At 39.1% G+C, this 20,110-nt stretch overlaps 1 protein-coding gene across 1 annotated transcript; it reads left to right on the plus strand.

Annotated features, from left to right (window-relative positions):
• Positions 1 to 1,051: 1,051 nt before the first annotated feature.
• LOC131253984 (fasciclin-like arabinogalactan protein 12) lies at positions 1,052 to 2,842 on the plus strand. Its single transcript, XM_058255055.1, has one exon. It carries the CDS (start codon positions 1,271 to 1,273, stop codon positions 2,084 to 2,086), a length of 816 nt encoding a protein of 271 aa, XP_058111038.1. The 5' UTR covers positions 1,052 to 1,270; the 3' UTR covers positions 2,087 to 2,842.
• The last annotated feature ends 17,268 nt before the right edge of the window (positions 2,843 to 20,110 follow it).

The raw sequence follows: 20,110 nt of genomic DNA on the forward strand, positions 1-20,110 counted from the left end.
TTTTCATCCTCGTTTCATGCATTGAATTTCATGCACGACAGAGATTCGGGCCATTCAAAAAGTAATATTACCATGAGCGTGACCTGTACTAAAATAAAATAATCATCTGCTGATCAGGGAAAGCTCACATGTATGAGAAAAAAGGAAGATCAGTACATGTATGGCTCATGTTAAGGAGAGGATTCCTTTACAACACCTGTTGTAGGCAGCTGTAAAACACCGAAACTCTGTAGTGTCCGCACAGTTGTGCGTGTGATTTCCACCCTGTCCATCAAGTGTTCCTTCCCATGTTCACTCTACATCAGAGACAAATTCCGATCCAAAATTCAGGTGGGCCACATTATCAGAAACAGCGTAAATTCAAAAATAAACATCTAGGTTCACACCACGTGGCCTTCTTGAATTGCAGATCAGTAGGATTTTTGGCATGTGTATTCATCCGGTTGAGGCAGACCTGATGAGCAGGTGGAATATGGTATACACAGCACGATGAACTGCAAACAGAATCATATGGTTGGCGTCTCCTCCCCTTTGTTCCTTGTAATGCGGCCCATCTGAGTTGTGGATTCTGATAATCTTTGGCCCCGTGGCCTAGATTTGAAGGGTGAATTTGATGGACAGAGTGGATTTCACACAAATGACACAATAGCCCCATGGAGAGCTTGGATATCGTACCTGTTGCGTAAAATAGGCTATATGGTCCCAAGTGACATATACCGGCGAGAGTGGGCATGAGTAAAGTAAAAAAGACTTTTTTTGTTTTTTGTTTTTTACATCCCTCGTTCCAACCATTGAACTGCATGCAGTGATCCGGCCCATTGATTACGTGGCTTATACTGGGAGCATGCCCTCGACTAAATAATAATTATTATTATTATCACATGACAATTGTATGAGAAAAATGTACGGCTAGATAAAATGTCCAATATACATGCGTGGCCACAGATAGAAATCCTTTTAGTCGTGTTGCGCGGCTCCTGACTGTTCTCACGCTGGAGGACCCACGAAGAAACGTAACAAAAACAATAGAAATGCCAGCGGCAATCATTATCTCTCCATCTTCCAAATCCCACCACCACATCCGTTTGGTGGATCGATATGATATTACTCCAATATCGATCGCATCCTCTACCTTCCTTACCTCAATCCACCATAAAACTCCACTATAAAACCTATCCAACCTCACAAAACAGAACCCAAGGCAGCAAAGGTAAAAAGAAAAACCACAGCAGCAAAAGCAGCCGCCGCATCATCAACAACAGCGCCGACGATGGAAAGACTCTCATTGGTTTTCTCATTCACCATTGCACTATTCACCATCGTCACTGCACAGTCTCCATCCCCGGCACCAGTAGCACCAGTAGTACCAGTGGCACCAGTGGTACCAGTGGTACCAGTGGCACCAGTGGCACCACTGGTACCAGTGACATCCCTGGCACCAGCGCCAGCAGGGCCGACCAATATCACCGCAATACTCGAGAAGGCTGGTGGGTTCACAATTCTTATCCGGCTCCTCCAGAGCACCTCCGTGGGCGATCGGATCAACATCCAGCTCAACAACTCCAATGGCATCACCCTATTCGCCCCCACCGACAGTGCCTTCTCCAGACTCAAGAACGGCACCCTCAACAGTCTCACTGATGAGCAGAAGGTGAATCTCATCCAATTCCACGTACTCCCCTCCTTCATCCCCCTCTCGCAGTTTCAGACAGTTAGCAACCCTCTTCGCACTGAAGCCGGCGACATCACTAAATATCAGTTCCCACTCAACATCACCTCCTCCGGCAACACAGTCAACATCAGTACTGGGATCAACAAAGCCTCAGTTGCCAGCACTGTCTACACTGATGGCCAGCTCGCTGTCTACGAGGTGGACAAGGTGCTGCTTCCGCTCAACATCTTCGGCCCTCATCCGCCTCCTGCTCCGCCGGCTCCTTCTCCTTCCAAGCACAAGAAGCCTTCCCTCTCTTCTACCACTTTGGCTGCGCCTCCATCGGACAATGCTTCTAGCAAACTGTATGTGAAAGTGTATGCATTGGAGTCATTTGCGATGGGGGCAGCTGTGATTGCGGCATTTTGGTTTTGATCATCGATCATCTGCATCTCTCTTTCGATCTCTCTATCTCTTTCTGAATTCTAAGAGTGTTGTTGCTTGTGAAGTACTTTGTTTTTTGTTTTTTTCGGAGAAGCTTTTGTGATGAGAACGGGCGGACGAGTTTGGATGTGTAAGCTTTATCCGCCCGGATGTGTAAGCATTCTCTGTTCTTGCTTGCTTACCCTGTGAGATTGGATTTGTATATTCATCTTGTGTAATAAAATTTCACTTCAAGAGATTGTAATACGATTATCATTGTCATTTAGTACGTTTTTTTTTTTTTTTCTTCTAAAGAGATCAAATTCTTCTGTACCCGGATAAGGCCCAGGACTCGGCAGTCGCCCAGTTAGGTTGACCTATTGGCTTTTGGTTTTTGAAAATTGCTGAACAGAGAGCTGACAAAGGTATCTTCCCATTTTTATTTACGACTCCGGATCCTCTGCTTGCCACACGCTTGCTGCATGGTGATTGGTCCAGTTTAAATATAGCGTGATGACGTGGGGCCAGGATTTTCCTGCTTGGGGCGACAGGAGGATCCGGATTATTATTTTTTTATTGAGTGCGGATCCGTACTATTTATTTAGCTATCTTTTCCTTTTTCGGGCGCAGCGATCCTCGGATCCACCAAGGTCGGTGGGACCCTGACCGTAGGGCTCCTTGTGATGTTAGTTTATTAAAGCTTACCCAAATCTACGGTGGACCACGCTACAAGAGACAAATCATTATTGAGTCCCCCATCATTAAAAACTTGATGGATTTCATAGGAATGTTTATTTGCCAGCTTGACAAGGTCCCCAAGACCCGAGATGAAGAGACCACACGGATATTATCTTAATATGAAGCTTTTGTAGCCCACTAGACGTTTTTAATGGTTAATTAATTACCATTGTTTCCTGTACTATGATCCATCTAAGTTTTGCATCTGCTTCATTTTTAGACCATGCCTTAAAATAAGCTTCCATCATGGGTAGATGGTGTGGATGTAGTCACATACATCAGAGTGGGCCCCATAGTCAGGGTCACACCCACTTTTGTAGATCCAGAGATACACCCAACCCGCGCCTTTTGCACGAACGCGGATGGCCTACTTGACGGTTGCTAGTGGATGGTGCAATGTGGGCCCAGCATGATGTATGTGTTTTATCTGTGTTGTCCATTCATATTCTAAGTCATCTCACACGAGCTAAAAAAGCAAATTAGATCCAAATCTTAAGTGAACCACACCAGAAATTTAGTAGTCATTCAACACCCACCATTAAAAACTTTCTTAGCCACGCTGTAATGATTATTTACCATCTAACCTGTTAATTAGGTCACATGGACCAGGACAAAGGGAAAACACAAATATCTGCTTCATTTAAAACTTTTATAGTCTCCGAAAATCTTTGAAGGGTGGGCGTTTAATCAGAACTGTTTTGTTGATGCGGTGAGATTTGAATCTATGTCCAAAAATAATAATAATAATAATATTATTATTATTAATATTAATAACAATAATAACAATAAATAACAAAAATAAATCATGGCATAAAAATAATGATATAAAATAAATGAACAACAAAACACCCGCATCATTACGAGCCCGCATACACTATAACAAATGGGATTTTTACCGGCGCTCATAAGCGCCGCTAAAGATCCCTAAAAGCGCCATTCTATTAGCGGCGCTAGTCAAGCGCCGATAAATGGGTATGTCGCTAAAAGTAATAGGGCACTAGTCACCTTTTCTCAGCGCATTTCTGAGCACTGCAATTGTAGTTTTTCCCCGACGCGAATAAGCGCTGCTAAAAATCACTCAGAGCGCCGGTAAAAGTGGTTTGTGGATACTTTTTCTCGCGAAAAAGCGCCGTAATTTTTACACAAGCGCCAATAAAAGCCTTTGCATGGATTTGAGAGGCCCTAGCATGCCAGTAATTGTTTATTATATATAATTCAATCAAAACCTGTATTTTTTAAATATTTGAAACATAAAAATGATGCAATACAAATAAAACTGAATAATAAACAAAATTTATTACAATAAATGGTCTTGAATATAAATAAATAAAAAAAATACTCTATATGGTCTACTCCTAGCATGAGTGGCGTCAAAATGTTGAAGTGATTTGAACTCTGGATTGCCCCACTTGTATGCAACGAGAAGAGTGGATCACCCACCATTAGCCCTTTGAAAACTGCTCCTATGATAGTCAGAACCAGGCTAGCTAGTCCTTAGCTGCTCCATGGAAGTTGGTTTTTCGGTGCTTAACGTGCTGATCTGTTGGGTGGAAAGAATGGTATGTGGCAATATTCCTTCATGACTTGAAGAGAGCTCTTTCCGCAGCTCATCAAGCTTCATCTCTATACCTGATGACATGCTATGCTTGGTAGCTTTTATATTTCCAGTGTTACCATTCTGTCCAATGCATATTTTAAGTTCAATTGTCTACTTCCCTATCAGATGACAACAAGACATGCATCAACTGCTTCCCACACAACTAATGAATTTGGATTTTCCATTGAATTTGGATACACTTGAGTGACATGAGATGAGATGAGACAAAAATGGTTTGAATCATCTAACAAAACCTTCTCAAAAACTCCAAAGGGCAGGGCAACTGATATTGGAATTCCTATCGAGAAAGGCACTTTTCCTTTTAGATATGAAAGTTTATCTGAATACCATCCCTGATTTTTCATATACACATAGATTAACTCCAAAATGCCATACCGATGAAAGAAATAAAGAAGTAGAAGGGAAAACAGATCTTCAAAAAACCATTCCATATATTTTACAAGACTAACCATTCAACTGGTGAATTTATGAGCTGGTATGGTATATCTACTTGCTTTCTGATCAAAGTTAGGGACGGTGAAGATCCATCTTCTTTCAAATTTGTTGATCTTGCATCAGAGAGTTCACTTTCCTCAATCTCACTATTGTTAAGACAAATGGATAAGGATCCGTTCTATATTCATGTAGCTGATAGAAGTAGCATGAACACAGAATTACACAGAAAAAATAGTAAAAGACAATTTGTCAAATTAGACCATAAGCTCATTTTATGAGGAAAATATAGGCTTATCTTGTAAATCATGAGATATATTGTCATAATCACATAATCCACAAATTCAAGGGATATATTTAACTATAAAGTATTTCTGCAGATGTAGCTTTCAGGCATAACAACTTTGGCAAGATGTGATGGTTGATATATGTGGCATACAAGTAACTCAAATTAATCTGTCAGCACCAATTTAGATGCATCATAATCCAAAAATTACCTTGAATTGATTGCCAAATGGTGGACAAGTATCAGATGGTTAAAATTGAAAAACAAAAATAAAAAAATCCAACTGTTCAACAAATAAGTTATTTCTACCAAAGTATGAAATAACTTCCCATGCCCCAAACAGGGATGAATATTTTTGAAGATGTGCTCTTCTTTATTATGTTTATCAAAGATGTGCTCTTCTTTATTATGATTATAAGAGAATGCTATCTTACAGACAATTGAAGAATCTCACTTCCATAAAGCAGGATATCCCCAAAGAATATTATTGTAACTGTCAGTGACATGTCTATTGTAGGGAACAATTTAACTAAGCTTTGGTTTCACCACTATCTGCATCTACCACACATGGCATGCACATACAAACATCCAAATCATACTAACTGGGGTTCCAATGATGTAGAATATACCTAAATGCTTAATACTGATGGGGCTCCTATCCTTACAAATGGTGGCCCATCAAATGAATGGCTAAAGATAATCAGCCAGTGTCCCACAGAATTGGCAAAACAAGCGCCTGTAAACTGGTTTGAGTGAAGAATAATGACAGATGAATAAGAGCATAGTAAGTCAAAGACAAAGATTAAAATTGGGACCTTAACATTCCTAATCTTCAAATCCATAATGAATAAGAGCATAGTAAGTCAAAGGCATCTTGCCATATCAAGAACAAAAATTATGCCATATTAGAACTGAAATGAATATGAAAATGGTAAGGTGAAGTAATGAACCTTCATCTTATTGGATACGTCCTCATAGTAATGAACTTTCATAGAGGAAGACCTTCTCATACTCCTGTACATGATACCTTAAGTAGCTATCTACTCTTGTAATGTGCATAAGCTTGTTTGGTTCAGCTTTACCAAGTCTCTCGATGTAGACCGGTCTTCCTTCTTTAACAACTCCATGGTATCCCTGAACGTAATAATGCAAGACTTCTTCCAGTGCTACATAATCAAAGTCCTTCAGATTAATATATGGTTACAGTGTCAGAAATAGAAAACTTGAAATCTCTATATTCTAGAAATAATTTGAGAAAGAAAAAATATATTGAATCATTCCAATACAATAGTAGCTCCGAGCACCTTCAGCTTCTCGATGATAGGGATTGTGAAACAGAAGAGTAAAAAGGCTATAAAAATGAAGAAACCTGAGATATTTCAGGTAGAGTGCATCAGATTTGCTGGCCTGCCACTCCAGCAGATGCATGACAACATAGGGTGTAAAATCATTCATCTAGTAGACTCAGTTTGGATGGACCACATAAAAGAGCAGCATCCTTCAGAAGTTCCTAACCATCTGACTGGTTGGCCCAAATATGGACAACCAAAAATAGAGGCCAATGGTTTACGTTGAACAGAAAAATCCATTGAAAATCCAGTGCTTGAGCATCGGTCAGGTAATTACCGATGCAAAACATCCCTTATCATCAGAAACAGAAGCATATAGATAATCTTGCTTTCCTTACTCCCAATCTGCAGAAACACCTCAGCAGCATCCACAATAGTACAATGACACATTTCTTCGCATCTTATTCAGAAAATTTCAGATAATTGCCCTTAAGACTATATGATGTTAAATAGGAGCTTGAAACTTGAATGTAAATAATGAGTATCATAAAGATGCAAGGGAAAAAAGTTGAATGAAGTTATGTGGCACTAACGTCGAGATACATTGTGGGAATTATCTTTATAAAGAGAACCTCAAGATTAGGGGAACATATCCAAAATAAGAAAGACCACTCTTTTAAATGCATTAGTAATGGAAAATCATAAAAAGCCCCTCAAAGCCCTTCTTCTTCTTCTTCTTCTTCTCCTTTTTTTCTAGAAATACAATTTTTCAATGTCAACTCAACCTCTCCAAATGATTGAGCCAAATTTAGTTTTGGAAAATGGATATTGTAAAAAGAAAATATGATTTCAGAAAGTAACGTAAACCTAGAAAAAAATATTGTTCCTTCAAGACGCATCCATAAACAGGGAAAGTATGAGAGAATCATGATCTACAAGAGGTCTGTGCACCCCACATGGACAATTACACACAACTTGTGCCAACTTGGCAAATTTGAGGCTGCACAAGCTGGAACCGACCATCAAGATGACCATATATCACCAAATTTGAGGCTGCACAAGGACATCTAAATAAAACATGCTAGATGCTATGAGGATAATTGATTTGTCATAGCAAAAGTATATGGTAAGGCCAAAAAAGCATGATTTGTCAGAGTACCAATCAAGACTTCGCAGGTGGTTTATACTATTTGTCAGAGTACCACTTCAACTTAAAGTGGGTGTCACACAATTGCCATTTGCCACATTTTCCAACTGGCGCCCGATAACACAAGTTTGAAACACATGATGTTCATTCATCCAAACTTCTGCAATTGGCATCTCAGAATTAATCATTTTCTATTGTATCTTGATTTTGATTCTGTATATGTCTAGCAATATGACAATATAATAATCAAATATTTCTCAATTAAATGCAGACAGTCATATTTGTTGAAACAGTCAATTGCCTTCTATGGGCCACCTGTGCTTATCCAAAAGAAATATTGGATACCTTTCCTCAAGAGTCATGTTGTTCTGATCATCAGGTGGGTTGTGGGTACAAAAGAAATGGATGGTAAAGAGAAAATTGACCAATGATTCCCATTCAGTGTACACATTGGCCCCACCTGATGATCAGAATCACTTGAATTTTGAGAAAGGAATCTACACAGTGGGGTTCTATGTGATGGCATGATTTGTTGAAATCTGTAATCCCCACAGTTGGACAGTTGAAGCTTTTGAAGGCACATCACCATACAGGACCTAGTCAGCACTTCAACTTGCAAGATTATCCCTTGATACTTCTCTCCAAGTCTAGATCATTTTTGAAAAGAAACAAATACATTGTAGGTTTCAAACTTTTATTTTTCCTTAGGCATACTTGATTGTATTGAGAAGTATTAGCAAGAAAGGATGTACAACAAAAGGAACCGGGCTTCTCAAAAAATACAACGAAAGGAACTAGCCTTTGGCATATAGTGGTTGATAGCTGGATGCCAAATGTTGAATGCACATTGCGATGGCTATCAGGAAAAACCACAATTTTGCAACATGGCTATTTAAATAACATGCTTTCCTAATATGTTGCATATGTGTTTCCAACATGGCTATTTAAAGAAAATGAAGCATTTCAGCTACATACTAAGAATTAGCCTGAAAGTGAATGATCTTCTGCTGATGGCATAGCCCCTTATATACATATCTACAACAATAAATACCAAACAATAAAAAGGCAGAAAGCAAAAAATAGATGCACCTCAAATGGTACATTCCCCAAGGATAACGCATAAAAGTTTAGAATACAAACAATGTACCCATCTTAATATGTAATAAATGATTTATAACATTGCAAGCATAAGGAGAAAATTGAAAATGTGGATTATCATGATGAACTCAAAATTTCCTTTACTTTATTCATTAATTTTCTGTTGGTAAATAACTTACAGAAAAAATATGAAGGTCAGCATGTACAACAGTGATGACATCATTGACATTGTGTGACTTGGCTCTCTTAAAGAATTCTTAAGCAGCCCTTGTTTATATCAATTGCATACACCATCCCTACATCATGACAAGGCATTAGTGAAAGAGCTTTGCTAAGCCCACACACATGTTAAAGGTAGCCCATGTACACGCCAAGTGTACCAACATGCAAATAGGAATGAGATACAATCTACCCATCATAGGGCTACCTCTACATGGACGCCCTGGGCCAAGTATCAGGTCAGTCCACTAGTCAGGCGGGCAATAGTTCACGATACAAATTTATGGCTGATAAAAACTAGGCTGAAGTTTTCTAACCCATCAGCTGTTTCTAATATAGTGGTCCACCTGGACCAGATTTATTTTTGGGTAAGAACAACAATCCCGTCGAACCCGCCTAATGAAGGGCTTGGATATTGTACCTTTCTACCATCGTAGAATGTATGATGGTGTGTAAATGGTATGCCTTGTGCACAGGTATGGCTCATAAAGCTATGAATGAAATGTTCAGATGCTATATTCACATATAGATAAGAATTACAGGATCATGTGCATCAGGACAGGATTAGTGACCTAATGCAGGCAATCCATACAGGTGAAGCCCACAGTCCCCAGATCTAGATTGCTGACCAGATAGGCCTATGAAATCAAATATCAGGGAAAAAAATGAATCGACTCAGTTTCGGTCATGACCAAGTTGATGCGATTTCAGTCCTGAACAAGCAATTATTTTGGGTAGTTTTAACAGGTTTTGGCCCTTCACTCATCTTAGATGGACCAAAACCAGGAAGACTCGATTTCGACATGGAACAAAGAATAAAAATTTAAAGCATGGATGGGCCCCATTGTGGATGGTGAATTCAAAAATCATTCAGACTTGATGACTCTAGATGTCCAATCTGTAACCTTTTTTATCGACTGATGCGGCATCATCTTCTTTCTACCGTCAACAACCATTTAAGATTTAATTTATTTATTTTAATTAGGACATTTGTAATTGGGATTTTTGAGGAATGCCCATCCATGGCAGGGCCCTTCCCTTTACATCTATAGTCCTTGACCATTTCATGGGACCTCTTATATGACATGGCACATCAGGAGTTTGGACGTTATACACATCTTAATGCATTGAGAGATTCAGGACTCAATAATTCCTCACCCATCCTATACGAAGGATCGGATTTCATTGAAGATCACCTTGGCCTCTCAAACGTGATGCCATGAATAGAGTCTTTCCTCCAGGCACAGCACAACAGTCAACAATGGTCTCTCCAGGTTGTGGATCCACAACAGACACCACCAAACCTGCAGTTAAGTCTTGATCTGTTAGGAAATATATACTTACTAGAAGCCCTAAATCCCAACACAATTGAGCTGAAAGATGAATATAGAAGTTACTCCTAGATTTTCACTAGGAAAAGCAGATAAAAGTAATCCCAAAGACAATGAAGGTGTGGCTTCTTTTCACTCCCTGGTCAGTCACTAATCTTTGTTTGAATTTCTTTCTCTTTATTTATTTACATCACCATCATCATCATCCTAGCCTCATCCCACCATCTTGGGGCTAGCTGTATGATCATGCTTTGTCAATCATATACCAAACAGAAATTCTCATAATTTCATAGCTAAAGTTTTATGTCCGTGGTCTCCTTGTGTAATCATGCTCTGGTCCATGGTGCAGGTATAACGATGTGCTCCATGCCTCCTCACCTATAGTAGGTCCTGAAGAGCCTTAGCCCCCTATAGTTTTTGGCCTGATTGTTCTCCTCACTGGGGCAAGTGTTTTCAGCATGATGGGAGAATAAAAGAGATGCATGTTAGTACTGTACAAGTACAGATAAACAAAACATGAAAACAAAACGACTAAAAAAAGACCTACCAAACCATTAAAAAAAAAGAGATGCATGTTTCAGGAATTTCGTCAAACATGTGACATGCTTATAGCTCAAATTCTATACAAGCATGCTTTGTGTAAGAAATAAGTGGCCTGTAAAATTCCAAATCCAGTGAAGTAAAAAAATAAATCCATTAGTGATTAAAAGAGAGAGGAAAAAAACCACCTAACCAGTCTCTTCGGTTCAGGCAGCTGCAGAGTTGGAATGTGAATAAGGTTTTAGAAGATTTAGAGAAATCAACTAAAATCTCTAGGGTTTTGGGAGATTTGGAGAAATCGGGAGATGCATGAGAGGAATGAGGTGCAGAGAGAGAGAGAGAGAGAGAGAGAGAGAGAGTACCGATCGAGTGCAGTGGACATAGCAAACGCGTTCGCGTGCAGTGGCATCGAGCAACGTTTTCAGGGTAGCGATCACAGATCGCCAGATCTGAAGGCGTTGCTTCTTTTCAAACAAAAGGAAAGCTGGAGAGAGAGAGAGAGGGACGGGATCGGGGAGGAGAAAGGGAGGGAGGGAGGGAGGGAGAGAGACAGAAGGATAGGGCGCCGAGAGAGGGACAGGATCGAGGATGTAGAATACGGTAGATTAGGGATCGAGGCTGTCATTGCATCTAAGGGGGGGGGGAGAGAGAGAGAGAGAGAGAGAGAGAGAGAGGGGAGAAAAATAGGGCTAGGGCTTTTGGTACGGTATATATACCCGATCGCTAATCGACGCCCATTTTAATTAGCGCTGGTAAATTAGCCACATAAATCGTCGGCTAATCCAGTTTTTGTTGTAGTGATAACACTGTCAAGCAGTAACGTCACTGCTGTCGTGTCCATCCGCTTCGACCTGGAAACGAATTGGCTACTCCCCCTGACACCAGCCCCGTGGCTGGTGGTCGGTACTCCATGGGCCCAGCATGATGTATGTGTCTCATCCATGCCATCCATCTATTTTTACAGATCATTTTATGGTATGAGACCAAAAATGAGATAAATCCCAATCTTAAGTGGACCACATTACAGGAAACATTGTTGAATAAGCGTCGACAATTAAAAAAACATTTTGGGGCCATAAAAGTTTTGGATCAAGCTGATTTTTGTTTTTTCCCTTTATCTGGGTCTGTATGACCTAATCAACATATTGGATGTCAATTAAACAGTACAGTGGGCCTTAGGAGGATTTTAATGATGGATATCCAACCACTATTGTTTTCATGTGGTGTGGTCCACCTGATATTTATATACCTCTCTTTTTGGGATCAAGCCATAAAATGATCTGTAAAAATGGATGAACGGAATGGATGGAACACATACATCATGTTGGGGCCCACAGAGCACCGACCATTAGCCACGAGGCTGGTGTCAGGGGGAGCAACCAATTTGTTTCCCTTCGAGCCCAGGTTCCAGCCGATGTCTCTGTAACATATGGGTGCGCCTGCAACAAAAAGTCCTATGAATTGCACCATAATATGTGTTAAATCCACTCCATCCATCGCGTGAGTCGCAGCATGATACGTGTTAAATCCACTCCATCCATCGTCTGCATCAATTCGTAACCTCAAAAATCAAGCCTATCCAAATGCCAAGTGGGCCACAATAAAATTAAAATTAAAAAAAAAAAAAAAAAAAGTTGCGCTACTCAAACCTTGTTGTCACCCACCGTGACCTATATGAAAATGGATTGCGTGGTGTGAATGAACTTGGTGGTATGTTGACCTAATCAAATTTTGTGAGCCCTACCATAATATATGTGTCAAGTACTTACCGCGTGAGCTCGAAAATACAGTAGATTAGAAGCTCAAGTGGGCCACACCACAGAAAGCAGCGTGGATGGGATGTTTCCCATAGAAACCTTCTTTGGGTCATATAAGTTATGAATCATCCGTGCATGTGTGATCGCGTGAACACGTTGGACGACAAATAAAAGTCAAGGTGGTCCTTAGAAAGTTTCAATAGCGCAAATCACTGTTCCCATTGTCTTATGTTACTAAAATAAGAAGGCTTTTAGCCACAATTTTTTAACCTCACCTTAAAAAATGGAGACTATATATATATATATATATATATATATATATATATATATATATATCAGCATTAGTTGTTAAGTAACCAATGCTAAAAGTTCAGTTTTTGCCTCTATTATAGAGGAACAGAGGTTTAAATTCTATTATTTTGTCTTGGTTTGTGAAAACTTAAGGTTAAAAGTATACCATTTCATCTTAATTGGAGAGAAACCAAGGCCAAAAGTGTATTATTCCGCCTTAGTTGGTAAGAGATCCAGGTAAAAGTCTTTTTTTTTTTCTTTTCCTTTTTTTTTCGGTTGTAAAGGAATCGAGGCTAAAAGTCTGCTATTTCACTTAGATTGGTGAGAACTAAGGCTAAAACTCTACCATTTCACCTCAATTAGTGAGAAAATGAAGCGAAAAGTCCAATATTCTGCTTCATTTGATGAGAAACTGAGGCCAAAAATACACTATTTTGCTCAATGAGTAAGAAACCGAAGTTAAAAGTTCACTTTTTAGCATCAGTTGTTAGGAAACCGAGGCTAAAAGTCTGTCTTTTCGCCTGAGTTACAAAAGAACCAAGACTAAAAGTCCACCTTTTCCACCTCAGTTAGTGAGAAACTGAATCTAAAAGTCTGTTATTTTGCCTCAGTTTGTGAAAAAGCAAAGTTAAAAGTCCATTATTTTCCTTAATTAGTAAAAATTAAGGTTAAAAGTTTACTTTTTCGCCTCAGTTACTAGGAAAGCGATGTTAAAAGTCCACCCTTTTTGCCTCGGTTGCTAAGGAACCGAGGTTAAAAGTATGTTTTTTTGCCTCGGTTAGTAAGCAATTGAGTCTAAAAGTCCATTGTTTCACCTCAGTTAGTGAGTAACTGAGGCTAAAAGCTCACCATTTCACTTCCGTTGGTAAGAAACTGAGGCAAAAAGTCCACCTTAGGAAGCCAAGGTTGCCACACTTGAACATTGAGCCAGACATCGTCCATTCAATTATTTCGATAATATAGCCTACCTGACACGCCAACTCACCTAACACTTGTACTAGGTGATCTTCATGGCAAGGTCCACCATTTGCATGGCCCGAATGTTCTATAAAAGTGTAATTTATTATTAATTTAGCCTTTTGCCTCAGCTATTAAGGAATAGAGGCAAGAAATCCACCTTTTTGCCTCGTTATTATCGGACTATCACTGTTCATAACCCCAAGTGTAAGGTCGCGATGTAGAAATAATCTTGGTAAGACCGAGTTCGAATTCACAGGGACTGAAACTTTTACATTTCTGAAATTAACTAGAAGTAGAACTAGAAGAAGATGTGAAACTAATTCTGAAGTATTTGAGAGAGTAATTATAAATATATTAATTAAAACTAAGAATCTAAAGGTGGGAAATAGGGTGCCAAGGATCCACTTGTGGTGATCAGGGAGCCCTCTTGCTTGATTCAAGTAACACAATTAGAATTGGAGTCTTATCCTATCCAATTGGAAGATATATCAATAAAACTAAATCTGAACATTCATTGATCTAATTCTCAATGAAGGAGAACTATGATAATTGGTAGGGATTCTATCACCAAACCATGTACAGGAGACAAGGGCAAACAAGAGGATTTACCAATCCCATAATCTCAAAGTAGGAGAAGACTAGGAAGGATTTCATCACCTTACTATGTCCCAGAGACGATGGTGAACAATAGGACTTACTAATTTCACAATCTCAAATAAGGAAAAGAAAATACTCAAAGCTATTGCAGATCTACTTTAATTTGAGTCACAATAAACCATAAAAAACTGAAAGTATTTCTTAAATATCAAATTAGAATCCATGGAGTTCAACATAAGCATGAATCAAAGAAATAGAAACATTCCATCATACTATAAGCTTCACCTCTTATCCCTAGCTAAGAGGTTTAGCCAACCATAGACATGATTGGACCAAAATCTCCTAAGAAAAATAGGAAAACAACTATGGAAGAAGAAGAAAAACTCTTAGCAACGGTTTCTCCACCCTTTTGCTCCACTCCTTGAACCCTAGATGTCATGCCCCAAACTCAGAAACTGGGCTAAAAAAAAATTTTGATCGCCGAATCCAGTGCCAACAGCCTCCGTAGTACCCCATTCTCAGCTCCTAGCACCCATATACTAGATTCCGATCTTGGGATCCTGCAATGAAGATTTTCAGCATGAATTTGTTCTCGTGAGAAGCATAACCCAAACAAAAACAACAACATCACTACATATCCACTATAATAAAAAACTTTTGAGTACAACGCATAAAGGGAAATATAAGATAGGTATTAAAAACTCTAGAAGCCCGCACGCTCCTGCCTTAGTGCTGCTACGTCTTAGCATCACCTACATGCAACGGTTGTGCATAAGCTTATCGAAAGCTTAGAGGGTGGTGTAAGTGTGTGCGCAATATATGTGTCAAGTATGCAATATCAGAGTAATGCAGAATATGTTGACAAGTCTATGAATACCGTTAGCCATACCAAGGCTATGCTTTTACATCCCAGATAGAACCATCTAACATAAAAGAAGCTCTTGCTGATGAAAACTGGATTATTGCAATGCAAGAAGAACTTAACCAATTTATGAGAAATGATGTTTGGTATCTCGTACCTTAAAGATAAACACATCATTGGAACCAAATGGATTTTCAAAAATAAGCCTAACGAACTTGGTAATATAATTAGAAACAAGGTTAGACTAGTGGTACAAGGTTACACTCAAATTGAAGGTATTGACTATGATGAAACCTTTGCACCAGTAGCACGTCTTGAATCAATCAGACTCTTTATATCCATTGCGTGTTTTAGAAAGTTTATGATTTACCAAATGGATGTGAAAAGTGCATTTTTATATGGTGATCTGCATGAGGAAGTTTATGTTGAACAACCAATGGGTTTTGAAGACCCCAAAAATGTTGATCATGTGTATCGTCTTAAAAAGGCACTTTACGGTTTAAAACAAGATCCTAGGGCATGGTACGAGAAACTAACAAAGTTTCTATTAAGCCATAATTTTCAAATAGGATGTGTTGATAAAACTCTGTTTATTAAAAAACATAAGGATCACATCTTATTAGTATAAATCTATGTTGATAATATCATTTATGGATCTACCTGTACTGACATGACTATTGAGTTTGTAGATTTGATCAAATCTCAGTTTGAAATGATCTTGGTTGGGGAATTGAATTATTTCCTCGGGTTGCAAGTAAAACAAAAACCTGATGGAATGTTCATTTCTCAATCTAAATATGCTATGAACTTGATTAAGAGATTTGGATTTGAGAATGGTAAGAACTTTGATACTCCTATGAGTACAACTTTGAAACTCTCAAAAGATTCTGTAGGTAAAAATGTGGATCCAAAATTATATCGGAGTATGATTGGTAGTTTACTATATTTAACTGCTAGTAGACCCGATATCGCTTTAAGTGTTGGTATTTGTGCTAGATATCAATCTGATCCTAAAGAATCGTACTTGACTGCTGTCAAGCGGATTATAAGATAGGTTGCAAGTACTATTAACCTCAGTCTCTGGTATCCTCATGAGACTAGTGTTCAATTAGCTGGGTACTCGGATGCTGACTGGGCTGGTAATCTTAATGATCAAAAATCAACTAGTGGTGGTTGTTTTTATATCAGAAACTATTTAGTTTCTTGGTTTAGCAAGAAACAAAGTTCTATATCACTTTCAACAGCTGAAGCTGAAAATCAACCAGGGAGATCTACGCTTGATTCAAGTCACACGATTGGAATCGAAGTCCCATCCAATCCAATTGGAAGATATCTCAGTAAAATTAAATATGAACTTCCTTTGACCTAGTTCTCAATGGATGAGAGGTGTGAGATGTGGAAGTGATTCCATCACAAAACCATACCCAGGAGACAAGGCAAACAACAGGATTTACCAATCCCATAACCAATCTGGGAGAATTGTGAAAGTTAGGGAGGATTCCATCATCCAACCATGGCCAAGGGACAATGGAGAACAACAGGATTTCGTAAATTCATAATCTCAATACATAAAAAGAACATACTCAAAGCTATCACAGATCTATTGTAATTTGAGTCACAACAAACCATTAAAAACTGAAAGTATTCCTTATAATCAAACTACAATAAAAGAGAGTTCAATATAAATATGAATCAAAGCAATAGAAATATCTCATCATGCTACAAGCTTCACCTCTTAGCACTAGCTAAGAGGTTTAGCCAACCATAGATGTGGTTGAACTAGAATCTCTTAAGAAAAGTATAAAAAAAACTACCAAGGAAAGGGAAGAAAAACTCTTGGCGACGGCTTCTCCATGCTTTTGCTCCACTCCTCAAACCTTAGATGATGCCCAGGAGTGTGCTAGGGACCCCTATTTATAATTTTAGGTCTTACACTTTCGCATCAAGTGGAAATTTTCGGAAATCGTCTCAAATTTACGCAATCTACGCAAAAATTGTGTAACACTCGACTGGTTGTGGGAAGTCCTCGACCGGTCGTAGGCCATCCTCGACCGGTCGTGGGACACGCTCGACTGGTCGAGCAAGACAGAAATTTAGTTGTTTTACTCGCTGAAGTTCGAGTCGAGGAACCTCGATTGGTCGAGTTTCAACTGGTTGAGCGGTGTCCAGGACTGGTTGTGCATAACCTGGACTGGTCGAGAAGAGGCCAGGATTAGTCGAGGATTACGTAATTTCACTTCAAAACTTCGATTTTCTTCATTCTTAACTTAATTTTCTTGAATCTTTAGTATGTGCATTCTTCATTCTTGATTTCAACAGATCCAATCTTGGCTTTGGTGATTCTTAAGTATTAAATTCATGCTTTTAACATCCTTTTCAATCCAAGCTCTTGAATTCACCTTATAACACAAACATGATTAAAATAGAACATTAAGCATTATCATGTTCATAAAACCAAGTAATAGATGGGGTCCAATATGCAATATTTGACCCTCAACAACTATCACCTTTAGATCGATGCCAGGCATGTCCTGATGGGACCAGGCGAACACATCGGCGTGTCCTTGGAGGAGATTTATGATTTCATCTCATAGGGCTAGGGTCAGTGACGAACCAATCTGCACTATCTTGGCCAAGTCGGATTCGTCGAGTGGGATGCCGATGAGGTCCTCCACCTTTATCGACCGAGTCCTCCTGAGGATCCAGGGAGGTGATGGTCATCGCTTGGTTCTGTGTTCTTAACGCCATGGAATAGCATTGCTGAGCTTTTTTGTTGGTTTCCTCTAACGTGCCCGACTTTGTGCTTAGTCGAGAATTTCATGGCGAGTTGGTATGTGGATACCACTGCTCGTAGAGTATTAAGGGAAGGTCGTCTTAAAATGACGTTGTAGATAGAGGGGCAGTTGACTACTAGGAAGTTGATCATGGTCGTTATTTGGTTCTTTCCTTCTCTTGTTGTGACTGGGAGTTGTATGGATCCTTCCGAGGTGACTTTTTCTTCCGCAAAACCAATTAAGGGAGTTTTAACAAGTTGGAGTCGAGACCTCCCCACTCCCATCTTATCGAAGGCTTCAGTGAAGAGGATATCCATTGAGCTGTCGGTGTCCACCAATTATCCAAAACACTTTGTGTTAGTGCACTCACCGTGCACACATGTTTGTTAATAATGTGACTAGTTGTGTCAAGTAGTTGGATGAGTTCTTGGCAAATGAAGACCGGAAAAGAATGTGACTAGAAGTACCAAAGTTACATTCAAAATAAAGAAAAGTTTCTACAATCTTGACCTTGCTTATAGATGATCTTAACCCAAATAGGAAAACCCACTTAAATTATCTATTTAAGCCATTCTAAGTTCATATTTTCTACCCTTCTAGACTTAGCTTTAGGAATTTTGAAGTTGTTGAATGATTTAAAGGATAAGAATTTAAAACAAGAAAATCTGTCCCAATTCGGTTGGAGAAGGTCCCACCAAATGACACCTTCGGTGCCACCAAAAGTGCCCAAAACAATTAAGCAGCATTCAAAGTTAACTTGGTACCACTGACTGGACTTTCGATCCCACCGATTTCCATTGAAGAACAAATATTCAGTGTTACCGAAGGTTACAAATTTCATCCAGCAACTTCAGGATCTAATTCGCTGCCACCGATAGATATTTTCGTGCCACTAAAGGCTTACTCGGTAGAACAAAAAACTAGCCATTATAGATCTGTTGGAACTTTTTCTTTATAAATATAGGACCTAGAACTTTATGGAAAGTGTGGATTAAGGCATTTTAGAGTCCCTAGTGTATCCCAAACTCATCTCACTCATCTTAGACTCTATCCACATGAGATTTATGCTTTCTTCATTGTGATTCCTCACTTCAATGAGCATTCAAAGCTCCTATTGATGAAGAACATGATCTTGAGCCTTCTCTAGAGTACAGAGACTAAACCTATTGGCAAATCCATAGTCTCTGTAATACTCTAGAGCATCCATCAGTTGAATTCCTTAGGAAATTCATTCATTACCCTTCATACGAGATTCTACCCACTCTCATTACCTTGGTTACCTTAATAGGAACATCATATGCAAGGTACTTAATCGTGAAGCTGAAATAACAAAAATTATAGCATTGTGATCAGGGGAGCATCGAGGAGCTGATTCAAGCATGAGAGAGCGATGATCAAGCAACTCAAGACAAGCTATAAAAGAGGACTCATTTCGACAAGTAAGTGTCATTGTTAAGAGTTCACAAGTTAGTCTCTATCCTCGTGTAGGATTGAGGCTAAGAGTTTGCTATTCACAAACTCGATTAGGTGCCTAGTGTGGGAAATTAGCCGGTGTGGCTAAAACATAGGTGCCTACTATGGGACCTTGGTCGGTATGGCTTAAACGTAGGTGCCTAGGGTGAGACCTTGGCCTTGGGGCCTAAACGTAGATTCTTAGTGTAGGACATTTGCTCGTGTGTAGAGCATAAATTGCAGAGTCCTTTGTATAGGGCTGTAAAGGTTTATGGTGAACCTGATTCAAAACCATTGATAGTGAAATCTGATACACTCTAGGAGAGAGTACGGTTGTTGGGAGTGGAGTAGGCATGTAGTCGAACCACTATACATCCTTGTGTTCGAAATTGTCATTTGCACATCTATTTAATCATGATTATATAAGTTTGAATGCTTGATTATTTATGCATGATTGGATGAATGCTTAAGATTGATAGGTAGCACATTCCACACACAAGTTCACAATATTATAGGCTAGTTTCTTTATTGTATATCTTGAGTAGCCTAAGTGATTGGACCCTCTATTGACTTGGAAGCCTTTAGAGTCACATTGCCTTACTTAGTTTAATTGTAAATCAGTTTAAGTTAGGCAATGAAATTTTA

The sequence above is a fragment of the Magnolia sinica genome, chromosome 8 (assembly GCF_029962835.1).
Source record: "Magnolia sinica isolate HGM2019 chromosome 8, MsV1, whole genome shotgun sequence".
Classification (NCBI taxonomy): domain Eukaryota; kingdom Viridiplantae; phylum Streptophyta; class Magnoliopsida; order Magnoliales; family Magnoliaceae; genus Magnolia; species Magnolia sinica.